General features: G+C 42.7%; 1 protein-coding gene across 1 annotated transcript in view; it reads right to left on the bottom strand.

The window, feature by feature from the left end:
- LRRC40 (leucine rich repeat containing 40) overlaps positions 1-21021 on the bottom strand; it is a 257736-nt gene that overhangs the window by 77060 nt on the left and 159655 nt on the right. The window contains 1 exon segment of the mRNA XM_053693365.1: positions 10002-10107. Coding sequence (XP_053549340.1) covers positions 10002-10107 — 106 coding nt within the window.

Below are 21021 nucleotides of genomic sequence, written 5' to 3'. Positions count from 1 at the left end.
ATGCTACCGTGAGTCAGGATAGACATTGTGCTCGGGTACGAGACCCCCTACACGCTGTCCTCGTCAAAAGGAAGAACAATCCCCAAGGGAAGAAGGCCCTCAGACTCTCAGCATCCATATATCAGATCCAACATATAGCAGAAGCCCCAGAGGGTGCAAACCCTCAGCCTCCCGCTGCAGGAACGAAGGAACCAGACACTACATTGCAGCTCCCCTTCCAGGATCCTGAAATGTAAGAATTGGAAAAAAAACCCTGTAAAACAAGAATCAAGGACCCACAGGATGCCACAGATACTAAAGGTAACTCCTAACCCGGAGATCCCAACCCCCACTCTAGAAGAGAAGAAAATGAAACAACGGAAAAATACCCTACATAGAGGCGAGACCCCTCGGCCATTTCACCAATCCAGTGGAAAGACACCTGGAGTCTACAGGAACATCTTAAATGCACCAGAAGACCAGTAGGGACCCGTCAGAAGGACCTAAAGCCTGAGCCGTCCGATAGACATCTCTCACACAGAGTCCCAGCCCCTACGAGAGACAAAAAACATCTAGTGTGAGACCGAACCGTCCACACCCATCTAAGGAGAGACATGGACCTAGGCCAGGGTCCTCAGAAAGAGGTCGACCGAAAGATCCAACTTCCAGAGGAACCCTAACTGCCTCCTACAAGGTCTAAGATTCCGCACCCAGTGCATATGGATCGCAAGGAAATCTCGTAAGCAAGCGATAACACGTGTTACACACACAGGCAGGGTAGCAATCAACACCCGAAGGCGAATGGTAACCCTGGACTTTGCTCACCATCCCCGAGAGGTAAACATAAGGCACCGCCAACGGAGCATCGAAACTAAAAGGTCAACTACCTGACCCCAGAAGGGCGGCCATCCGTACTCAACCTTAAATTTTCTCTGACAAGCCCCAAGGCTAGAGTTGCAACGAGGACGCAAGACAAACGTCGAAGACCGTGGTCAGACTAAGGGTATAAAATGGAAGAGACAACAGCCAGAGATCCTTGAAAGATCTATCTTCCAAAGAAACTACTTTAAGCAGGCAAACGCTGGAGCCGCAGCCCCCCACAGAAGGCAGGGAACCCCTGCACACCACCTCTTAGAGTAACACAACTCGGAGTAGAGGAAGAAAAACAAGCCCGCGCCAGACTATATGATCCACCCAAGGCGGGAAGGAATGAGACTTCGCCACCGCAAGAAAATGCTTAATAGGCTAACGAATCAGGGTCTGGAAGAACTTCAAGTGAAACTCAAATCGGTAATCACTCAGCATACGAGACCACAAAAGTCACTCCCATCTCCCAAGAAATAGAGAGAACGGTTCTGAGTCCCCAGGGACCTGAAGAACCATGATGGCGTCTGCAAAAGCAGATTCGTATCTCAGACGAGTAGCCCAAACCAGCCAACCTTAGATTGGTACTCACAACCCTCTGTCCTGAGAGGTTGCGCATAAACAACAGGCATCATACTTCTGTAGGATCCGAGCCTGGAGTCCATAGAATAGGCCAAATGACATTCAGAACCCAACAGGATTTAATCAGCACCACGAAGGTGACATGAACCCTGGTAACAGCCAAAAAAGCGTCCGACCAGTACCAGCCTGGTATAAGGACATTCCAGAACTGCTCAAAGTCCAAGAAAAATCCTCCTGAAGGATCGATCAATGAACTAGAAAAACATAATTCTAATATTCAACACGTCATACCCATTTTGCCATCCAGCTCGGATCCCTCGGCCCACTAGGACTGGGATCCACTAAAATTGCCAAAACATGTCTTAAAAGAACACGAAGGCGAACCAGCCGATAACGGAAGGCAAAATCATCACTCGCCGGATCAACTGAAGACCCTGACCCTGAGATTGGGGCCCCTGATGCCTCAGGGGCCAATGCTTCCCCAGAAGGCCAAACTGAATCGTGCGATCCCACGCTCGACGGGCCTTGGTTAATGGAACACGGATAGTATCTTAGAAATACTTCACTTGAGAGATATAAATGAGTTCGTGCCATAGAAATGGCCATGCGGAACCATGCCGTAACCTCTGGAGGAAACAAAAATGACAAAAACTAACTGGCACCCTTTAGTACCCCCAATGGCTGGGGCACTCACCACCTCCTGTGAACCAGACAACCCACGAGCTAGACTCTCTCGGTCACACACAGTCAACATACAGAAGTGAAAACGTCGTAACGGCACCCGTTACGAGGTGCACCGTGCCAGTCACAAAAAGGGCACGCAATCTTAAGAGATTGCATCATGAAAACAGAATTTATGTTTACCTGATAAATTACTTTCTCCAACGGTGTGTCTGGTCCACGGCGTCATCCTTACTTGTGGGATATTCTCTTCCCCAACAGGAAATGGCAAAGAGCCCAGCAAAGCTGGTCACATGATCCCTCCTAGGCTCCGCCTTCCCCAGTCATTCGACCGACGTAAAGGAGGAATATTTGCATAGGAGAAATCATATGATACCGTGGTGACTGTAGTTAGAGAAATTAAATCATCAGACCTGATTAAAAAACCAGGGCGGGCCGTGGACCGGACACACCGTTGGAGAAAGTAATTTATCAGGTAAACATAAATTCTGTTTTCTCCAACATAGGTGTGTCCGGTCCACGGCGTCATCCTTACTTGTGGGAACCAATACCAAAGCTTTAGGACACGGATGATGGGAGGGAGCAAATCAGGTCACCTAGATGGAAGGCACCACGGTTTGCAAAACCTTTCTCCCAAAAATAGCCTCAGAAGAAGCAAAAGTATCAAATTTGTAAAATTTGGTAAAAGTGTGCAGTGAAGACCAAGTCGCTGCCTTACATATCTTATCAACAGAAGCCTCGTTCTTGAAGGCCCATGTGGAAGCCACAGCCCTAGTGGAATGAGCTGTGATTCTTTAAGGAGGCTGCCGTCCGGCAGTCTCATAAGCCAATCTGATGATGCTTTTAAGCCAAAAAGAGAGAGAGGTAGAAGTTGCTTTTTGACCTCTCCTTTTACCAGAATAAACAACAAACAAGGAAGATGTTTGTCTGAAATCCTTTGTAGCCTAAAAATAGAATTTTAGAGCACGAACTACATCCAAATTGTGCAACAAACGTTCCTTCTTTGAAACTGGATTCGGACACAAAGAAGGCACAACTATCTCCTGGTTAATATTTTTGTTAGAAACAACTTTCGGAAGAAAACCAGGTTTAGTACGCAAAACCACCTTATCTGCATGGAACACCAGATAAGGAGGAGAACACTGCAGAGCAGATAACTCTGAAACTCTTCTAGCAGAAGAAATTGCAACCAAAAACAAAACTTTCCAAGATAATAACTTAATATCTACGGAATGTAAGGGTTCAAACGGAACCCCTTGAAGAACTGAAAGAACTAAATTGAGACTCCAAGGAGGAGTCAAAGGTTTGTAAACAGGCTTGATTCTAACCAGAGCCTGAACAAAAGCCTGAACATCTGGCACAGCCGCCAGCTTATTGTGAAGTAAAGCAGATAAAGCAGAAATCTGTCCCTTCAAAGAACTTGCAGATAATCCTTTCTCCAAACCCTCTTGTAGAAAGGATAGAATCTTAGGAATTTTTACCCTGTTCCATGGGAATCCTTTCGATTCGCACCAACAGATATATTTCTTCCATACTTTATGGTAAATTTTCCTAGTTACAGGCTTTCTAGCCTGAATAAGAGTATCAATGACAGAATCTGAGAACCCACGCTTTGATAAAATCAAGCGTTCAATCTCCAAGCAGTCAGTTGGAGTGATGCCAGATTCGGATGTTCGAACGGACCTTGAACAAGAAGGTCCCGTCTCAAAGGTAGCTTCCATGGTGGAGCCGATGACATATTCACCAGGTCTGCATACCAAGTTCTGCGTGGCCACGCAGGAGCTATCAAGATCACCGAAGCCCTCTCTTGATTGATCCTGGCTACCAGCCTGGGAATGAGAGGAAACGGTGGGAACACATAAGCTAGGTTGAAGGTTCAGGGCGCTACTAGTGCATCTACTAGAGTCGCCTTGGGATCCCTGGATCTGGACCCGTAGCAAGGAACCTTGAAGTTCTGACGAGACGCCATCAGATCCATGTCTGGAGTGCCCCATAATTGAGTTATTTGGGCAAAGATTTCCGGATGGAGTTCCCACTCCCCCGGATGAAATGTCTGACGACTCAGAAAATCCGCTTCCCAATTTTCCACTCCTGGGATGTGGATTGCAGACAAGTGGCAGGAGTGAAGCTCCGCCCATTGAATTACTTTGGTCACTTCTTCCATCGCCAGGGAACTCCTTGTTCCCCCCTGATGGTTGATATATGCAACAGTCGTCATGTTGTCTGATTGAAACCTTATGAATTTGGCCTTTGCTAGTTGAGGCCAAGCCTTGAGAGCATTGAATATCGCTCTCAGTTCCAGAATGTTTATCGGGAGAAGAGATTCTTCCCAAGACCATAGACCCTGAGCCTTCAGGTGTTTCCAGACCGCGCCCCAGCCCACCAGGCTGGCGTCGGTCGTTACAATGACCCACTCTGGTCTTCTGAAGCTCATCCCTTGGGACAGGTTGTCCAGGGTCAGCCACCAACGGAGTGAATCTCTGGTCCTCTGATCTACTTGGATCGTCGGGGACAAATCTGTATAATCCCCATTCCACTGTCTGAGCATGCACAGTTGTAATGGTCTTAGATGAATTCGCGCAAAAGGAACTATGTCCATTGCCGCAACCATCAAACCTATTACTTCCATGCACTGCGCTATGGAAGGAAGAAGAACAGAATTAAGTGCTTGACAAGAGCTTAGAAGTTTTGATTTTCTGGCTTCTGTCAGAAAAATCTTCATTTCCAAGGAGTCTATTATTGTTCCCAAGAAGGGAACTCTTGTTGACGGGAATAGAGAACTTTTTTCTACGTTCACTTTCCACCCGTGAGATCTGAGAAAGGCTAGGACAATGTCCGTATGAGCCTTTTCTTGTGGTAGAGACGACGGTTGAATCAGTATGTCGTCCAAGTAGGGTACTACTGCAATGCCCCTTGGCCTTAGCACCGCTAGAAGGGACCCTAGTACCTTTGTGAAAATTCTTGGAGCAGTGGCTAGTCCGAATGGAAGTGCCACAAACTGGTAATGCTTGTCCAGAAAGGCGAATCTTAGGAACCGATGATGTTCCTTGTGGATAGGAATATGTAGATACGCATCCTTTAAATCCACCGTGGTCATGAATTGACCTTCCTGGATGGTAGGAAGAATTGTCCGAATGGTTTCCATCTTGAACGATGGGACCTTGAGAAATTTGTTTAGGATCTTGAGATCCAAAATTGGCCTGAATGTTCCCTCTTTTTTGGGAACTATGAACAGATTGGAGTAAAACCCCATCCCTTGTTCTCCTAATGGAACAGGATGAATCACTCCCATTTTTAACAGGTCTTCTACACAATGTAAGAATGCCTGTCTTTTTATTTGGTCTGAAGACAATTGAGACCTGTGGAACCTTCCCCTTGGGGGTAGTTCCTTGAATTCCAGGAGATAACCTTGAGAAACTATTTCTAGCGCCCAAGGATCCTGAACATCTCTTGCCCAAGCCTGAGCGAAGAGAGAGAGTCTGCCCCCCACCAGATCCGGTCCCGGATCGGGGGCCAGCATCTCATGCTGTCTTGGTAGCGGTAGCGGGCTTCTTGGCCTGCTTACCTTTGTTCCAGCCTTGCATCAGTCTCCAGGCTGGCTTGGTTTGAGAAGAATTACCCTCTTGCTTAGAGGATGTAGAATTTGAGGCTGGTCCGTTTCTGCGAAAGGGACGAAAATTTGTTTTATTTTTAGCCTTAAAAGACCTATCCTGAGGAAGGGCGTGGCCCTTTCCCCCAGTGATGTCTGAAATAATCTCTTTCAAGTCAGGGCCAAACAGCGTTTTCCCCTTGAAAGGGATGTTAAGCAATCTGTTCTTGGAGGACACATCCGCTGACCAAGACTTCAGCCAAAGCGCTCTGCGCGCCACAATAGCAAAACCTGAATTTTTCGCCGCTAATCTAGCTAATTGCAAAGTGGCGTCTAAGGTAAAAGAGTTAGCCAACTTAAGTGCTTGAACTCTGTCCATAACCTCCTCATAAGAGGATGCTTGATTGAGCGACTTTTCTAGTTCCTCGAACCAGAAACACGCTGCTGTAGTGACAGGAACAATGCATGAAATTGGTTGTAGAAGGTAACCTTGCTGAACAAACATCTTTTTAAGCAAACCCTCTAATTTTTTATCCATAGGATCTTTGAAAGCACAACTATCTTCTATAGGGATAGTGGTGCGTTTGTTTAGAGTAGAAACCGCCCCCTCGACCTTGGGGACTGTCTGCCATAAGTCCTTCCTGGGGTCGACCATAGGAAATAATTTCTTAAATATAGGGGGAGGGACAAAAGGTATGCCGGGCCTTTCCCATTCTTTATTTACAATGTCCGCCACCCGCTTGGGTATAGGAAAAGCTTCGGGGGGCACCGGGACCTCTAGGAACCTGTCCATCTTACATAATTTCTCTGGAATGACCAAATTGTCACAATCATCCAGAGTAGATAACACCTCCTTAAGCAGAGCGCGGAGATGTTCCAATTTAAATTTAAATGTAATAACGTCAGGTTCAGCTTGTTGAGAAATTTTTCCTGAATCTGAAATTTCTCCCTCAGACAAAACCTCCCTAGCCCCTTCAGACTGGTGTAAGGGCATGTCAGAACCATTATCATCAGCGTCCTCATGCTCTTCAGTATCTAAAACAGAGCAGTCGCGCTTTCGCTGATAAGTGGGCATTTTGGCTAAAATGTTTTTAATAGAATTATCCATTACAGCCGTTAATTGTTGCATAGTAAGGAGGATTGGCGCACTAGATTCACTAGGGACCTCCTGAGTGGGCAAGACTGGTGTAGACATAGAAGGAGATGATGCAGTACCATGCTTACTCCCCTCACTTAAGGAATCATTTTGGGCAACATTATTATCAGTGGCATCATTGTCCCTACTTTGTTTGACACATTCATCACATATATTTAAATGGAGAGGAACCTTGGCTTCCGAACATACAGAACATCGTCTATCTGATAGTTCAGACATGTTAATAGGCATAAACTTGATAACAAAGCACAAAAAACGTTTTAAAATAAAACCGTTACTGTCTCTTTAAATTTTAAACTGAACACACTTTTTTACTGAATATACGCAAAAGTATGAAGGAAATGTTCAAAATTCACCAAAATTTCACCAGTGTCATAAAGCCTTAAAAGTATTGCACACCAAATTTGAAAGCTTTAACTCTTAAAATAACGGAACCGGAGCCGTTTTTACATTTAACCCCAATACAGTCCCTGGTATCTGCTTTGCTGAGACCCAACCAAGCCCAGAGGGGAATACGATACCAAATGACGCCTTCAATAAGCTTTTTCAGTGGATCTGAGCTCCTCACACATGCATCTGCATGCCTTGCTTCTCAAAAACAACTGCGCATTAGTGGCGCGAAAATGAGGCTCTGCCTATGACTAGAAAAGGCCCCCAGTGAAAAAGGTGTCCAATACAGTGCCTGCCGTTTTTTTTAATAAAATTCCCAAGATTAAAATAACTCTCCAAAGTTATAAACCATTAAATATGCTTATAAAGTAATCGTTTTGGCCCAGAAAAATGTCTACCAGTCTTTAAAGCCCTTGTGAAGCCCTTTTATTCTTATATTGAAAATTAAGAAAATGGCTTACCGGATCCCAGCATTACCAAGTCTTGTTAGAAATGTGTCATACCTCAAGCAGCCAAAGTCTGCTCACTGTTTCCCCCAACTGAAGTTAATTCCTCTCAACAGTCCTGTGTGGAAACAGCCATCGATTTTAGTAACGGTTGCTAAAATCATTTTCCTCTTACAAACAGAAATCTTCATCTCTTTTCTGTTTCAGAGTAAATAGTACATACCAGCACTATTTTAAAATAACAAACTCTTGATAGAAGAATAAAAACTACATTTAAACACCAAAAAACTCTGAGCCATCTCCGTGGAGATGTTGGCTGTGCAACGGCAAAGAGAATGACTGGGGAAGGCGGAGCCTAGGAGGGATCATGTGACCAGCTTTGCTGGGCTCTTTGCCATTTCCTGTTGGGGAAGAGAATATCCCACAAGTAAGGATGACGCTGTGGACCGGACACACCTATGTTGGAGAAAACAAGGCTGTTATGTTCCATAAAGGTCGTGAGCCTAGGTATAGCTAAACCCTTGCAGATAGAACCATATAACAAACATGATTAAAGTCCCCCCTGTTCAATAACCCCCCTCAGGAGATATTAACACATGATTCCTTATTAAGATAAAAGGAGTCCCACTGGGATCCTACCCTGTTTCGTCAACAATACATTCTCATATTGAAATAAAATGAAACTGGAATCGACACTGTGTTACTGGAATCTACACCGTCGAACAGGAACAGGGCCCTTCAAGTGTGACAGATAGTAGCCTCGCTTCTGACATGGACTTTAGTGAAGAAAGGTAGGCAGCGAAACTCGTCAACGCTGATTACCAAGGAGCTGTTAATATGAGTCGGGATGGTTTCACAGAAGAACTCCCCCTGCATCTCCGGACTCTAACTTTCATCCATGCTCTCACTGAGAGACTGACAGGATTACTTAAAACTCCAGTCCCATTGGAAGAGTACTACCCTCCATAAGAAACTCTCTCAAACTTCTGACACTCCTCTGCCAACCTCCTGTGACGAAAGGCAAAGAATGACTGGGGAATGAGGGAAGTGGGGGAGGTATTTAAGCCTTTGGCTGGGTTGTCTTTGCCTCCTCCTGGTGGCCAGGTTCTGTATTTCCCAAAAGTAATGAATGCAGTTGTGGACTTCCTTTTAAGAAAAAAATTATTATAGACACACACACACGCACGCAAAAATTAGTGCTCTTTCATATGCATTTTTATTTTTACTGTCCCTTTAATGTGAGACAAATAAAAGTGAATATACTACCAATCACAGACTGGCAGTTTTCAGCACAGAATTCTCAGACCAGTTATTTTCACTTTATGAGTTTTTATGTTCTTGTAACTCTTAAATTGAAAAAGGCATTTTACTTGGAAGCATTTGTCATCAAGTCACAGTAGTACTGAAGTTTCGGATATTAAAGAAGATATTGTGTATAAAATAGGCTATAGAATCATAAACTCACAGGATTTATATAGACCTGTTAGCCGTTATACATTGGGAGTGCTAGAGTGCTGATACAAGCTTTTTTATGCACTGTATAATATTTTGCTTTCACATAGAAACTAGAACTAGAAAAACTTGTTCTTAAAAAAAAAAAGTTGATGCTAAAGAATTCAAGGAACAAAAAAGGCAAAACTGAAATGTGTATGATTGCATTTCAATTATAAATAAATAGAAGCATTTTTGCAATATACTTCCATTAGCAAAAATGCTTTTTGTAAAAGTTGCTGTTTTTCAGCAGCATATGCACCAGTATTCAAACACTGCACCTTCTCAGAGAGTCAGCAGTGGCTTGTATGACACAAATTAAGGGGTAGATTTATTAAAGGTAGAGCGGACATGATTCGCTGTAGTGAATCATGTACGCTCCGCCTTGCTAAATGCCGACAGCATACACTGTCGGCATTTAACATTGCACAAGCATTTCTTGTGATATGCTTGTGCAATGCCGCCCCCTGCACACTCGCTGCCAATCAGCCGCTAGCAGCGGGTGTCAATCATCCGATCTTATCATTTGTGGTTTGGCATCTCGGTAGGGCTTGCTAATTGGTGGTTACCAGGTGCTGAACCAAAAATGGGCTCCTTTGCTTACATTCCTGCTTATTCAAACAAAAATAGCAAGAGAACAAAGAAAAATTTATAATTGGAGTAAATTATAAAGTTGCTTTAAATTGCATGCTCTATCTGAATTGAAATAAAAAAAAATTGGGTTTTGTGTCGTTTAAAAGCTTTTGAAAAAAATAAGAAAAAATATTTTTGTCAATTAACTTATTGTAAAAATTATGAAAACCCCAACAATGTATAAACCTACCAATATTCTAAGGTTTTCATTGTGCTGATAGCATGCACGTTTACAATGGAATCGCTTGGCAAGGTCATGGCAGTAACTGTGTGCCCCTCATTTTGATTGATTGCATCTAAAGAAAAATATTGACAACAAAATTACATGAATGTTCATTTTATAAAGGACCATTAAATACAGCAGCATTACATAAATCAGCAAATGCATGATAAAAAGACAATACAAAAGTAAATTAGTAGATTTTATTCTAATTTCAAAGTTAGTTCAATTTTCCTCCCCCCTGTATCATGTGACAGCCATCAGACAATTACAAAATGCATATACGTACAAGTGAACTGGAAAGTTTTTTTTTTAAATTGCATGGTCTATCTGAATCAAAAAAGTTGAATTTTAACTTTAGCGACCCTTTAACAAACGTGTTTAAGAAATGTAACAGAACTATGACACTTACTGTACAGTACAATTTTCATAAGACACATTTAACCTAAAGTAATCATGCGACTGTAGTTCTCAGGGGCAGATGAGCTGTATTTTCTCAGTACTATTATTATTATATGCCCCAACTCTGTGCGGGGGTTAAACACAGAGTTGGAGCATAACTAGTGTTCAAATGATATGCTCGAATGAATGTATTCGTTGTCAATATTATGGTCCTTTAAAGGGACATTAAACACTAAATAGATGCTAGATAGAATGATACATTTAAAGAAAAGATAAGTCTAAGAATAACATGTAGACGTGGTTTTTTTTAAAGTTTCATTCATTGTTTAAATAGTAACAAAATAAGTGTAAAGTTGTAATGTCCATAAAAAATGGGAGTTGTAATGCCATGTTGTTGTAACTTAGGTTACCTTCTCTGCTGTGGCCAATTAGGGACAGTTATACATAGGTCACTAGAGTGTGCAGCCAATGGCTGTGTGGAATATAACAGTGTCCTGCACTTCCATTTCTAAAAGGAACAGAAATGCCCAGAATTTCAGAAAGGAATTGCAGAAAAGGGGACAAAAACATAATTTATGTAAGAACTTACCTGATAAATTCATTTCTTTCATATTAGCAAGAGTCCATGAGCTAGTGACGTATGGGATATACATTCCTACCAGGAGGGGCAAAGTTTCCCAAACCTTAAAATGCCTATAAATACACCCCTCACCACACCCACAATTCAGTTTAACGAATAGCCAAGAAGTGGGGTGATAAGAAAAAAGTGCGAAAGCATATAAAATAAGGAATTGGAATAATTGTGCTTTATACAAAAAAATCAAAACCACCACAAAAAAGGGCGGGCCTCATGGACTCTTGCTAATATGAAAGAAATGAATTTATCAGGTAAGTTCTTACATAAATTATGTTTTCTTTCATGTAATTAGCAAGAGGCCATGAGCTAGTGACGTATGGGATAATGACTACCCAAGATGTGGATCTTTCCACGCAAGAGTCACTAGAGAGGGAGGGATAAAATAAAGACAGCCAATTCAAACTGCCTGAAATACGTTTCTACCAAAAACTGCTTCAGAAGAAGAAATCACATCAAAATGGTAGAATTTAGTAAAAGTATGCAAAGAGGACCAAGTTGCTGCTTTGCAAATCTGATCAACCAAAGCTTCATTCCTAAACGCCCAGGAAGTAGAAACTGACCTAGTAGAATGAGCTGTAATCCTTTGAGGCGGAGTGTTACCCGACTCAACATAGGCATGATGAAATAAAGATTTCAACCAAGATGCCAAAGAAATGGCAGAAGCTTTCTGGCCTTTTCTAGAACCGGAAAAGATGACAAATAGACTAGAAGTCTTTCGGAAAGACTTAGTAGCTTCAACATAACATTACAAAGCTCTAACAGCATCCAAAGAAAGCAATGATTTCTCCTTAGAATTCATAGGCTTAGGACATAATGAAAGAACCACAATTTCTCTACTAATGTTGTTAGAATTCACAACCTTAGGTAAAAAATTAAAAAGAAGTTCGCAGCACCGCCTTATCCTGATGCAAAATCAGAAAAGGAGACTCACAAAAAAGAGTAGATAATTCAGAGACTCTTCTGGCAGAAGAGATGGCCAAAGAAACAAAACTTTCCAAGAAAGTAATATAACGACCAAAGAATGCATGGGTTCAAAAGGAGGAGCTTGAAGAGCCCCCAGAACCAAATTCAAACTCCAAGGAGGAGAAATTGACTTAATGACAGGTTTTATACGAACCAAAGGTTGTACAAAACAATGAATATCAGGAAGATTAGCAATCCTTCTGTGAAAAAGAACAGAAAGAGCAGAGATTTGTCTTTCAAGGAACTTGCGGACAAACCTTTATCTAAACCATCCTGAAGAAACTGAAAAAAATTCTCGGTATTCAAAAAGAATGCCAAGAAAAAGATGAGAAAGACACTAAGAAATATAAGTCTTCCAGACTCTATAATATATCTCTCTAGATACAGATTTACGAGCCTGTCACATAGTATCAATCACAGAGTCAGAGAAACCTCTTTGACCAAGAATCAAGCGTTCAAACTCCATACCTTAAAATTAAGGTAATGAGATCCTGATGGAAAAAAGAACCTTGAGACAGAAAGACTGGTCTTAACGGAAGAGTCCACAGCTGGCAAGAGGCCATCCGGACAAGATCTGCATACCAAAACCTGTGAGACCATGCTGGAGCTACCAGCAGGACAAACGAGCATTCCTTTAGAATATTGGAAAATACCCTTGGAAGAAGAACTAGAGGCGGAAAGATATAGGCAGGATGACACTTGTAAGGAAGAGATAATGCATCCACTGCCTCCGCCCGAGGATCCCGGGATCCGGACAGATACCAGGGAAGTTTCTTGCTTAGATGAGAAGCCATCAGATCTATTTCTGGGAGTTCCCACATTTGAACAATCTGAGGAAATACCTCTGGGTGAAGAGACCATTCACCCAGGTGCAACGTTTGGCGACTGAGATAATCCGCTTTCCAATTGACCATACCTGGGATATGAACCGCAGAGATTAGACAGGAGCTGGATTCCGCCCAAACCAAAATTCGAGATACTTCTTTCATAGCCAGAGGATAACTACAGGAGATTTAAAAACCTTATTTAAACGTTTAGATTTAGTATCAAGAGGACCAGAATCCTCTATTTCTAATGCAATTAATACTTCTTAAAATAAAGAACGAATAAATTCCATCTTGAACAAATACAAAGATTTATCAGCATCAACCTCTGAGACAGAAACCTCTGAACCAGAAGAACCATTATCAGTATCAGAATGATGATGTTCATTTAAAAATTCATCTGAAAAAAGAGAAGTTTTAAAAGACTTTTATGTAAACTAGAAGGAGAAATAACAGACATAGCCTTCTTAATGGATTTAAAAAAAAAAAAAATCTCTTATGTTATCAGGAACACTCTGAAAATTAAATGTTGACGGAACAGCAACAGATAATGTAACAGTACTAAAGGAAATTTTATCTGCATTAATAAGTTTGTCATGACATGCAATGCAAACAACAGCTGGAGAAACAGATACCAAAAATTTATAGCAGATACACTTAGCTTGGTAGCTCCAGCACCGAGCAGTAATTTTCCTGAAGTATCTTCTGACTCAGTTGCAACGTGGAACATCTTGCAATATGTAAAAGAAAAAACAAAATTTATGCTTACCTGATAAATTCCTTTCTCCTGTAGTGTGGTCAGTCCACGGGTCATCATTACTTCTGGGATATTAACTCCTCCCCAACAGGAAGTGCAAGAGGATCACCCAGCAGAGCTGCTATATAGCTCCTCCCCTCTACGTCACACCCATTTATTCGACCGAGAACCAACGAGAAAGGAGAAGCCAAAGGGTGCAGTGGTGACTGGAGTATAATTTAAAAATTTAGACCTGCCATAAAAACAGGGCGGGCCGTGGACTGACCACACTACAGGAGAAAGGAATTTATCAGGTAAGCATAAATTTTGTTTTCTCCTGTTAAGTGTGGTCAGTCCACGGGTCATCATTACTTCTGGGATACCAATACCAAAGCTAAAGTACACGGATGACGGGAGGGACAGGCAGGCTCTTTATACGGAAGGAACCACTGCCTGAAGAACCTTTCTCCCAAAAACAGCCTCCGAAGAAGCAAAAGTGTCAAATTTGTAAAATTTGGAAAAAGTATGAAGAGAAGACCAAGTTGCAGCCTTGCAAATCTGTTCAACAGAAGCCTCATTCTTAAAGGCCCAAGTGGAAGCCACAGCTCTAGTAGAATGAGCTGTAATTCTTTCAGGAGGCTGCTGTCCAGCAGTCTCATAAGCTAAACGTATTATGCTACGAAGCCAAAAAGAGAGAGAGGTAGCAGAAGCTTTTTGACCTCTCCTCTGACCAGAATAAACGACAAACAGGGAAGACGTTTGTCGAAAATCCTTAGTTGCCTGTAGATAAAATTTCAGGGCACGGACTACATCTAGATTGTGTAGAAGACGTTCCTTCTTCGAAGAAGGATTAGGACACAAAGATGGAACAACAATCTCTTGATTGATATTCCTGTTAGTGACCACCTTAGGTAAGAACCCAGGTTTAGTACGCAGAACTACCTTGTCTGAATGAAAAATCAGATAAGGAGAATCACAATGTAAGGCAGATAACTCAGAGACTCTTCGAGCCGAGGAAATGGCCATTAAAAACAGAACTTTCCAAGATAACAGCTTGATATCAATGGAATGAAGGGGTTCAAACGGGACACCCTGTAAAACATTAAGAACTAAGTTCAAACTCCATGGTGGAGCCACAGTTTTAAACACAGGCTTAATCCTGGCCAAAGCCTGACAAAAAGCTTGAACGTCCGGAACCTCTGACAGACGTTTGTGTAAAAGAATGGACAGAGCTGAAATCTGTCCCTTTAAGGAACTAGCGGATAAACCCTTTTCTAAACCTTTTTGTAGAAAAGACAATATCCTAGGAATCCTAACCTTACTCCATGAGTAACTTTTGGATTCGCACCAATATAAGTATTTACGCCATATTTTATGGTAAATCTTTCTGGTAACAGGCTTCCTAGTCTGTATTAAGGTATCAATTACTGACTCAGAAAATCCACGCTTTGATAAAATCAATCGTTCAATTTCCATGCAGTCAGCTTCAGAGAAATTAGGTTTTGATGTTTGAAAGGACCCTGAATTAGAAGGTCCTGTCTCAGAGGCAGAGACCAAGGTGGACAGGATGACATGTCCCTAGATCTGCATACCAGGTCCTGCGTGGCCACGCAGGCGCTATTAGAATCACTGATGCTCTCTCCTGTTTGATTCTGGCAATCAATCGAGGAAGCATCGGGAAGGGTGGAAACACATAAGCCATCCCGAAGGTCCAAGGTGCTGTCAAAGCATCTATCAGGACCGCTCCCGGATCCCTGAATCTGGACCCGTAACAAGGAAGCTTGGCGTTCTGTCGAGACGCCATGAGATCTATCTCTGGTTTGCCCCAACGTCGAAGTATTTGGGCAAAGACCTCCGGATGAAGTTCCCACTCCCCCGGATGAAGAGTCTGACGACTTAGGAAATCCGCCTCCGAGTTCTCCACTCCCGGGATGTGGATTGCTGACAGGTGGCAAGAGTGAAACTCTGCCCAGCGAATTATCTTTGATACTTCCATCATCGCTAGGGAGCTTCTTGTCCCTCCTTGATGGTTGATGTAAGCTACAGTCGTGATGTTGTCCGACTGAAACCTGATGAACCCCCGAGTTGTTAACTGGGGCCAAGCCAGAAGAGCATTGAGAACTGCTCTCAATTCCAGAATGTTTATAGGCAGGAGACTCTCCTCCCGAGTCCATGATCCCTGAGCCTTCAGAGAATTCCAGACAGCGCCCCAACCTAGTAGGCTGGCGTCTGTTGTTACAATTGTCCAATCCGGCCTGCTGAATGGCATCCCCCTGGACAGATGTGGCCGAGAAAGCCACCATAGAAGAGAATTTCAGGTCTCTTGATCCAGATTCAGAGTAGGGGACAAATCTGAGTAATCCCCATTCCACTGACTTAGCATGCACCATTGCAGCGGTCTGAGATGTAGGCGTGCAAAGGGTACTATGTCCATTGCCGCTACCATTAAGCCGATCACCTCCATGCATTGAGCTACTGACGGGTGTTGAATGGAATGAAGGACACGGCATGCATTTTGAAGCTTTGTTAACCTGTCTTCTGTCAGGTAAATCTTCATTTCTACAGAATCTATAAGAGTCCCCAAGAAGGGAACTCTTGTGAGTGGAAAGAGAGAACTCTTTTCGTTCACCTTCCATCCATGCGACCTTAGAAATGCCAGTACTAACTCTGTATGAGACTTGGCAGTTTGAAAGCTTGAAGCTTGTATCAGAATGTCGTCTAGGTACGGAGCTACCGAAATTCCTCGCGGTCTTAGTACCGCCAGAAGAGTACCCAGAACCTTTGTGAAGATTCTTGGAGCCGTAGCCAATCCGAATGGAAGAGCTACAAACTGGTAATGCCTGTCTAGGAAGGCAAACCTTAGATACCGGTAATGATCTTTGTGAATCGGTATGTGAAGGTAAGCATCCTTTAAATCCACTGTGGTCATGTACTGACCCTTTTGGATCATGGGTAGGATTGTCCGAATAGTTTCCATTTTGAACGATGGAACTCTTAGGAATTTGTTTAGGATCTTTAAATCCAAGATTGGTCTGAAGGTTCCCTCTTTTTTGGGAACCACAAACAGATTTGAGTAAAACCCCTGTCCATGTTCCGACCGTGGAACCGGATGGATCACTCCCATTAGTAAAAGATCTTGTACACAGCGTAGAAACGCCTCTTTCTTTATTTGGTTTGTTGACAACCTTGACAGATGAAATCTCCCTTTTAGGGGAGAGGATTTGAAGTCCAGAAGATATCCCTGAGATATGATCTCTAACGCCCAGGGATCCTGGACATCTCTTGCCCAAGCCTGGGCGAAGAGAGAAAGTCTGCCCCCCACTAGATCCGTTTCCGGATCGGGGGCCCTCGATTCATGCTGTCTTAGGGGCAAGCAGCAGGTTATCTGGCCTGCTTGCCCTTGTTCCAGGACTGGTTAGGTCTCCAGCCTTGTCTGTAGCGAGCAACAGCTCCTTCCTGTTTTGGAGCAGAGGAAGTTGATGCTGCTCCTGCCTTGAAATTACGAAAGGAACGAAAATTAGACTGTCTAGCCTTAGGTTTGGCTCTGTCTTGAGGCAGGGCATGGCCTTTACCTCCTGTAATGTCAGCGATAATTTCTTTCAAACCGGGCCCGAATAAGGTCTGCCCTTTGAAAGGTATGTTAAGTAATTTAGATTTAGAAGTAACGTCAGCTGACCAGGATTTTAGCCACAGTGCTCTGCGTGCCTGAATGGCGAATCCGGAATTCTTAGCCGTAAGTTTTGTTAAATGTACTACGGCATCTGAAACAAATGAATTAGCTAGCATAAGTGTTTTAAGCTTGCTTGAAATCTCATCTATAGTTATTGAGTCAAGAGTCTCTTCCAGGGACTCGGACCAAAAAGCGGCCGCGGCCGAGACAGACGCAATACATGCAAGGGGTTGCAATATAAAACCTTGTTGAACAAACATTTTCTTAAGGTAACCCTCTAATTTTTTATCCATTGGATCTGAAAAGGCACAGCTATCCTCCACCGGGATAGTGGTACGCTTAGCCAGAGTAGAAACCGCTCCCTCCACCTTAGGGACCGTCTGCCATAAGTCCCGTGTGGTGGCGTCTATTGGAAACATTTTTCTAAACACAGGAGGGGGGGGAAAGGGTACACCGGGCCTATCCCACTCCTTAGTAATTATCTCTGTAAGCCTCTTAGGTATAGGAAATACGTCAGTACTCGCCGGTACCGCATAGTATCTATCCAGCCTACATAATTTCTCTGGGATTGCAACGGTGTTACAATCATTCAGAGCTGCTAATACCTCCCCTAACAGTACACGGAGGTTTTCGAGTTTAAACTTAAAATTAGAAATGTCTGAATCCATTCTATTGGGATCAGACCCGTCACCTGCAGATTGAAGCTCTCCGTCCTCATGTTCAGCATACTGTGACGCAGTATCAGACATGGCCCTATTATCAACAGCGCACTCTGTTCTCACCCCAGAGTGATCACGCTTACCTCTAAGTTCTGGTAATTTAGCCAAAACTTCAGTCATAACATTAGCCATATCCTGTAATGTGATTTGTAATGGCCGCCCTGATGTACTCGGCGCTACAATATCACGCACCTCCCGAGCGGGAGATGCAGGTACTGACACGTGAGGCGAGTTAGTCGGCATAACTCTCCCCTCGTTGTTTGATGATGTTCAATTTGTACAGATTGACTTTTATTTAAAGTAGCATCAATGCAATTAGTACATAAATTTCTATTGGGCTCCACTTTGGCTTAAGCACATATAGCACAGAGATATTCCTCTGAGTCAGACATGTTTAACACACTAGCAATTAAACTAGCTTAATATGAAAAACGTACTGTGCCTTTAAGAAGCACAGAAAAAAGGTTATGACAGTTGAGTAATAATAAACCGGAGAAACTATAACATCAAATTCTTTCCAGTAAAAACACAATTTTAGCAAAGGATTGCCCCCATTAGCAATGGATAACTAACCCTGAATAGCAGAAAAAATGTACAGAATATAAACGTTTTTTATCACAGTCAATCACAATCTCACAGCTCTGCTGTGAGTGATTACCTCCCTCAAACTAACTTTTGAAGACCCCTGAGCTCTGTAGAGGCGAACCGGATCATGCAGGAAAGAAAACAGACTTGTGACTGAATTTTCTGATGCGTAGCAAAAGCGCCAAAATAGGCCCCTCCCCTCACACACAACAGTGAGGGAGATCAGTAAACTGTCTTAAATTAAATAAAACGACTGCCAAGTGGAAAAAAACAGTGCCCAAAACAATTTTTCACCCAGTACCTCAGATAATTAAACGATTTAACATGCCAGCAAAAACGTTTAACATCAAATAAATGAAATGTCATTAGAAAGCCTGTTGCTAGTCACTGCAAGTTAGGCTAAAGTCTTATGCATACAGTATTATCCCAGTGAAGTGCCATTCCCCAGAATACTGAAGTGTAAATATACATACATGACAGCCTGATACCAGTTGCTACTACTGCATTTAAGGCTGAGCTTACATTATATCGGTATGGCAGAATTTTCTCAGTCAATTCCATTCTCAGAAAATAATATGCTGCTACATACTTCTTTGCAGGTTAACCTGCCCGCTGTCCCCTGATCTGAAGTTTACCTCACTCCTCAGATGGCCGAGAACAGCAATATGATCTTAACTACTCCGGCTAAAATCATACAAAAAACTCAGGTAGATTCTTCTTCAAATTCTACCAGAGAAGGAACAACACACTCCGGTGCTGTTTTAAAATAAACTTTTGATTGAAGGTATAAAACTAAGTATAATCACCACAGTCCTCTCACACATCCTATCTATTAGTTGGGTGCAAGAGAATGACTGGGTGTGACGTAGAGGGGAGGAGCTATATAGCAGCTCTGCTGGGTGATCCTCTTGCACTTCCTGTTGGGGAGGAGTTAATATCCCAGAAGTAATGATGACCCGTGGACTGACCACACTTAACAGGAGAAAACAACATATAAAGCAAAATTGATCAAATTCCTTAAATGACAGTTTCAGGAATGGGAAAAAAATGCCAGTGAACAAGCTTCTAGCAACCAGAAGCAATAAATAATGAGACTTAAATAATGTGGAGACAAAAGCGACGCCCATATTTTTTTAGCGCCAAATAAGACACCCACATTATTTGGCGCCTAAATGCTTTTGGCGCCAAAAATGACGCCACATCCGGAACGCCGACATTTTTGGCGCAAAAGAACGTCAAAAAAATGACGCAACTTCCGGCGACACGTATGACGCCGGAAACAGAAAAGATTTTTTGCGCCAAAAAAGTCCGCGCCAAGAATGACGCAATAAAATGAAGCATTTTCAGCCCCCGCGAGCCTAACAGCCCACAGGGAAAAAGTCAAATTTTTTAAGGTAAGAAAAAATGATTGGTTCAAATGCATTATCCCAAATATGAAACTGACTGTCTGAAATAAGGAATGTTGAACATCCTGAGTCAAGGCAAATAAATGTTTGAATACATATATTTAGAACTTTATAAAAAAGTGCCCAACCATAGCTTAGAGTGTCACAGAAAAACAGAATTTATGTTTACCTGATAAATTACTTTCTCCAACGGTGTGTCCGGTCCACGGCGTCATCCTTACTTGTGGGATATTCTCTTCCCCAACAGGAAATGGCAAAGAGCCCAGCAAAGCTGGTCACATGATCCCTCCTAGGCTCCGCCTTCCCCAGTCATTCGACCGACGTAAAGGAGGAATATTTGCATAGGAGAAATCATATGATACCGTGGTGACTGTAGTTAAAGAAAATAAATTATCAGACCTGATTAAAAAACCAGGGCGGGCCGTGGACCGGACACACCGTTGGAGAAAGTAATTTATCAGGTAAACATAAATTCTGTTTTCTCCAACATAGGTGTGTCCGGTCCACGGCGTCATCCTTACTTGTGGGAACCAATACCAAAGCTTTAGGACACGGATGAAGGGAGGGAGCAAATCAGGTCACCTAGATGGAAGGCACCACGGCTTGCAAAACCTTTCTCCCAAAAATAGCCTCAGAAGAAGCAAAAGTATCAAATTTGTAAAATTTAGTAAAAGTGTGCAGTGAAGACCAAGTCGCTGCCTTACATATCTGATCAACAGAAGCCTCGTTCTTGAAGGCCCATGTGGAAGCCACAGCCCTAGTGGAATGAGCTGTGATTCTTTCAGGAGGCTGCCGTCCGGCAGTCTCGTAAGCCAATCTGATGATGCTTTTAAGCCAAAAAGAGAGAGAGGTAGAAGTTGCTTTTTGACCTCTCCTTTTACCAGAATAAACAACAAACAAGGAAGATGTTTGTCTAAAATCCTTTGTAGCATCTAAATAGAATTTTAGAGCACGAACTACATCCAAATTGTGCAACAAACGTTATTTCTTTGAAACTGGATTCGGACACAAAGAAGGCACGACTATCTCCTGGTTAATGTTTTTGTTA

Source organism: Bombina bombina, chromosome 10 (genome assembly GCF_027579735.1).
Source record: "Bombina bombina isolate aBomBom1 chromosome 10, aBomBom1.pri, whole genome shotgun sequence".
Classification (NCBI taxonomy): Eukaryota; Metazoa; Chordata; class Amphibia; order Anura; family Bombinatoridae; genus Bombina; species Bombina bombina.
The sequence above is the reverse complement of the archived record's forward strand: the minus strand, read 5'-3'. Positions and strand labels throughout refer to the sequence as shown.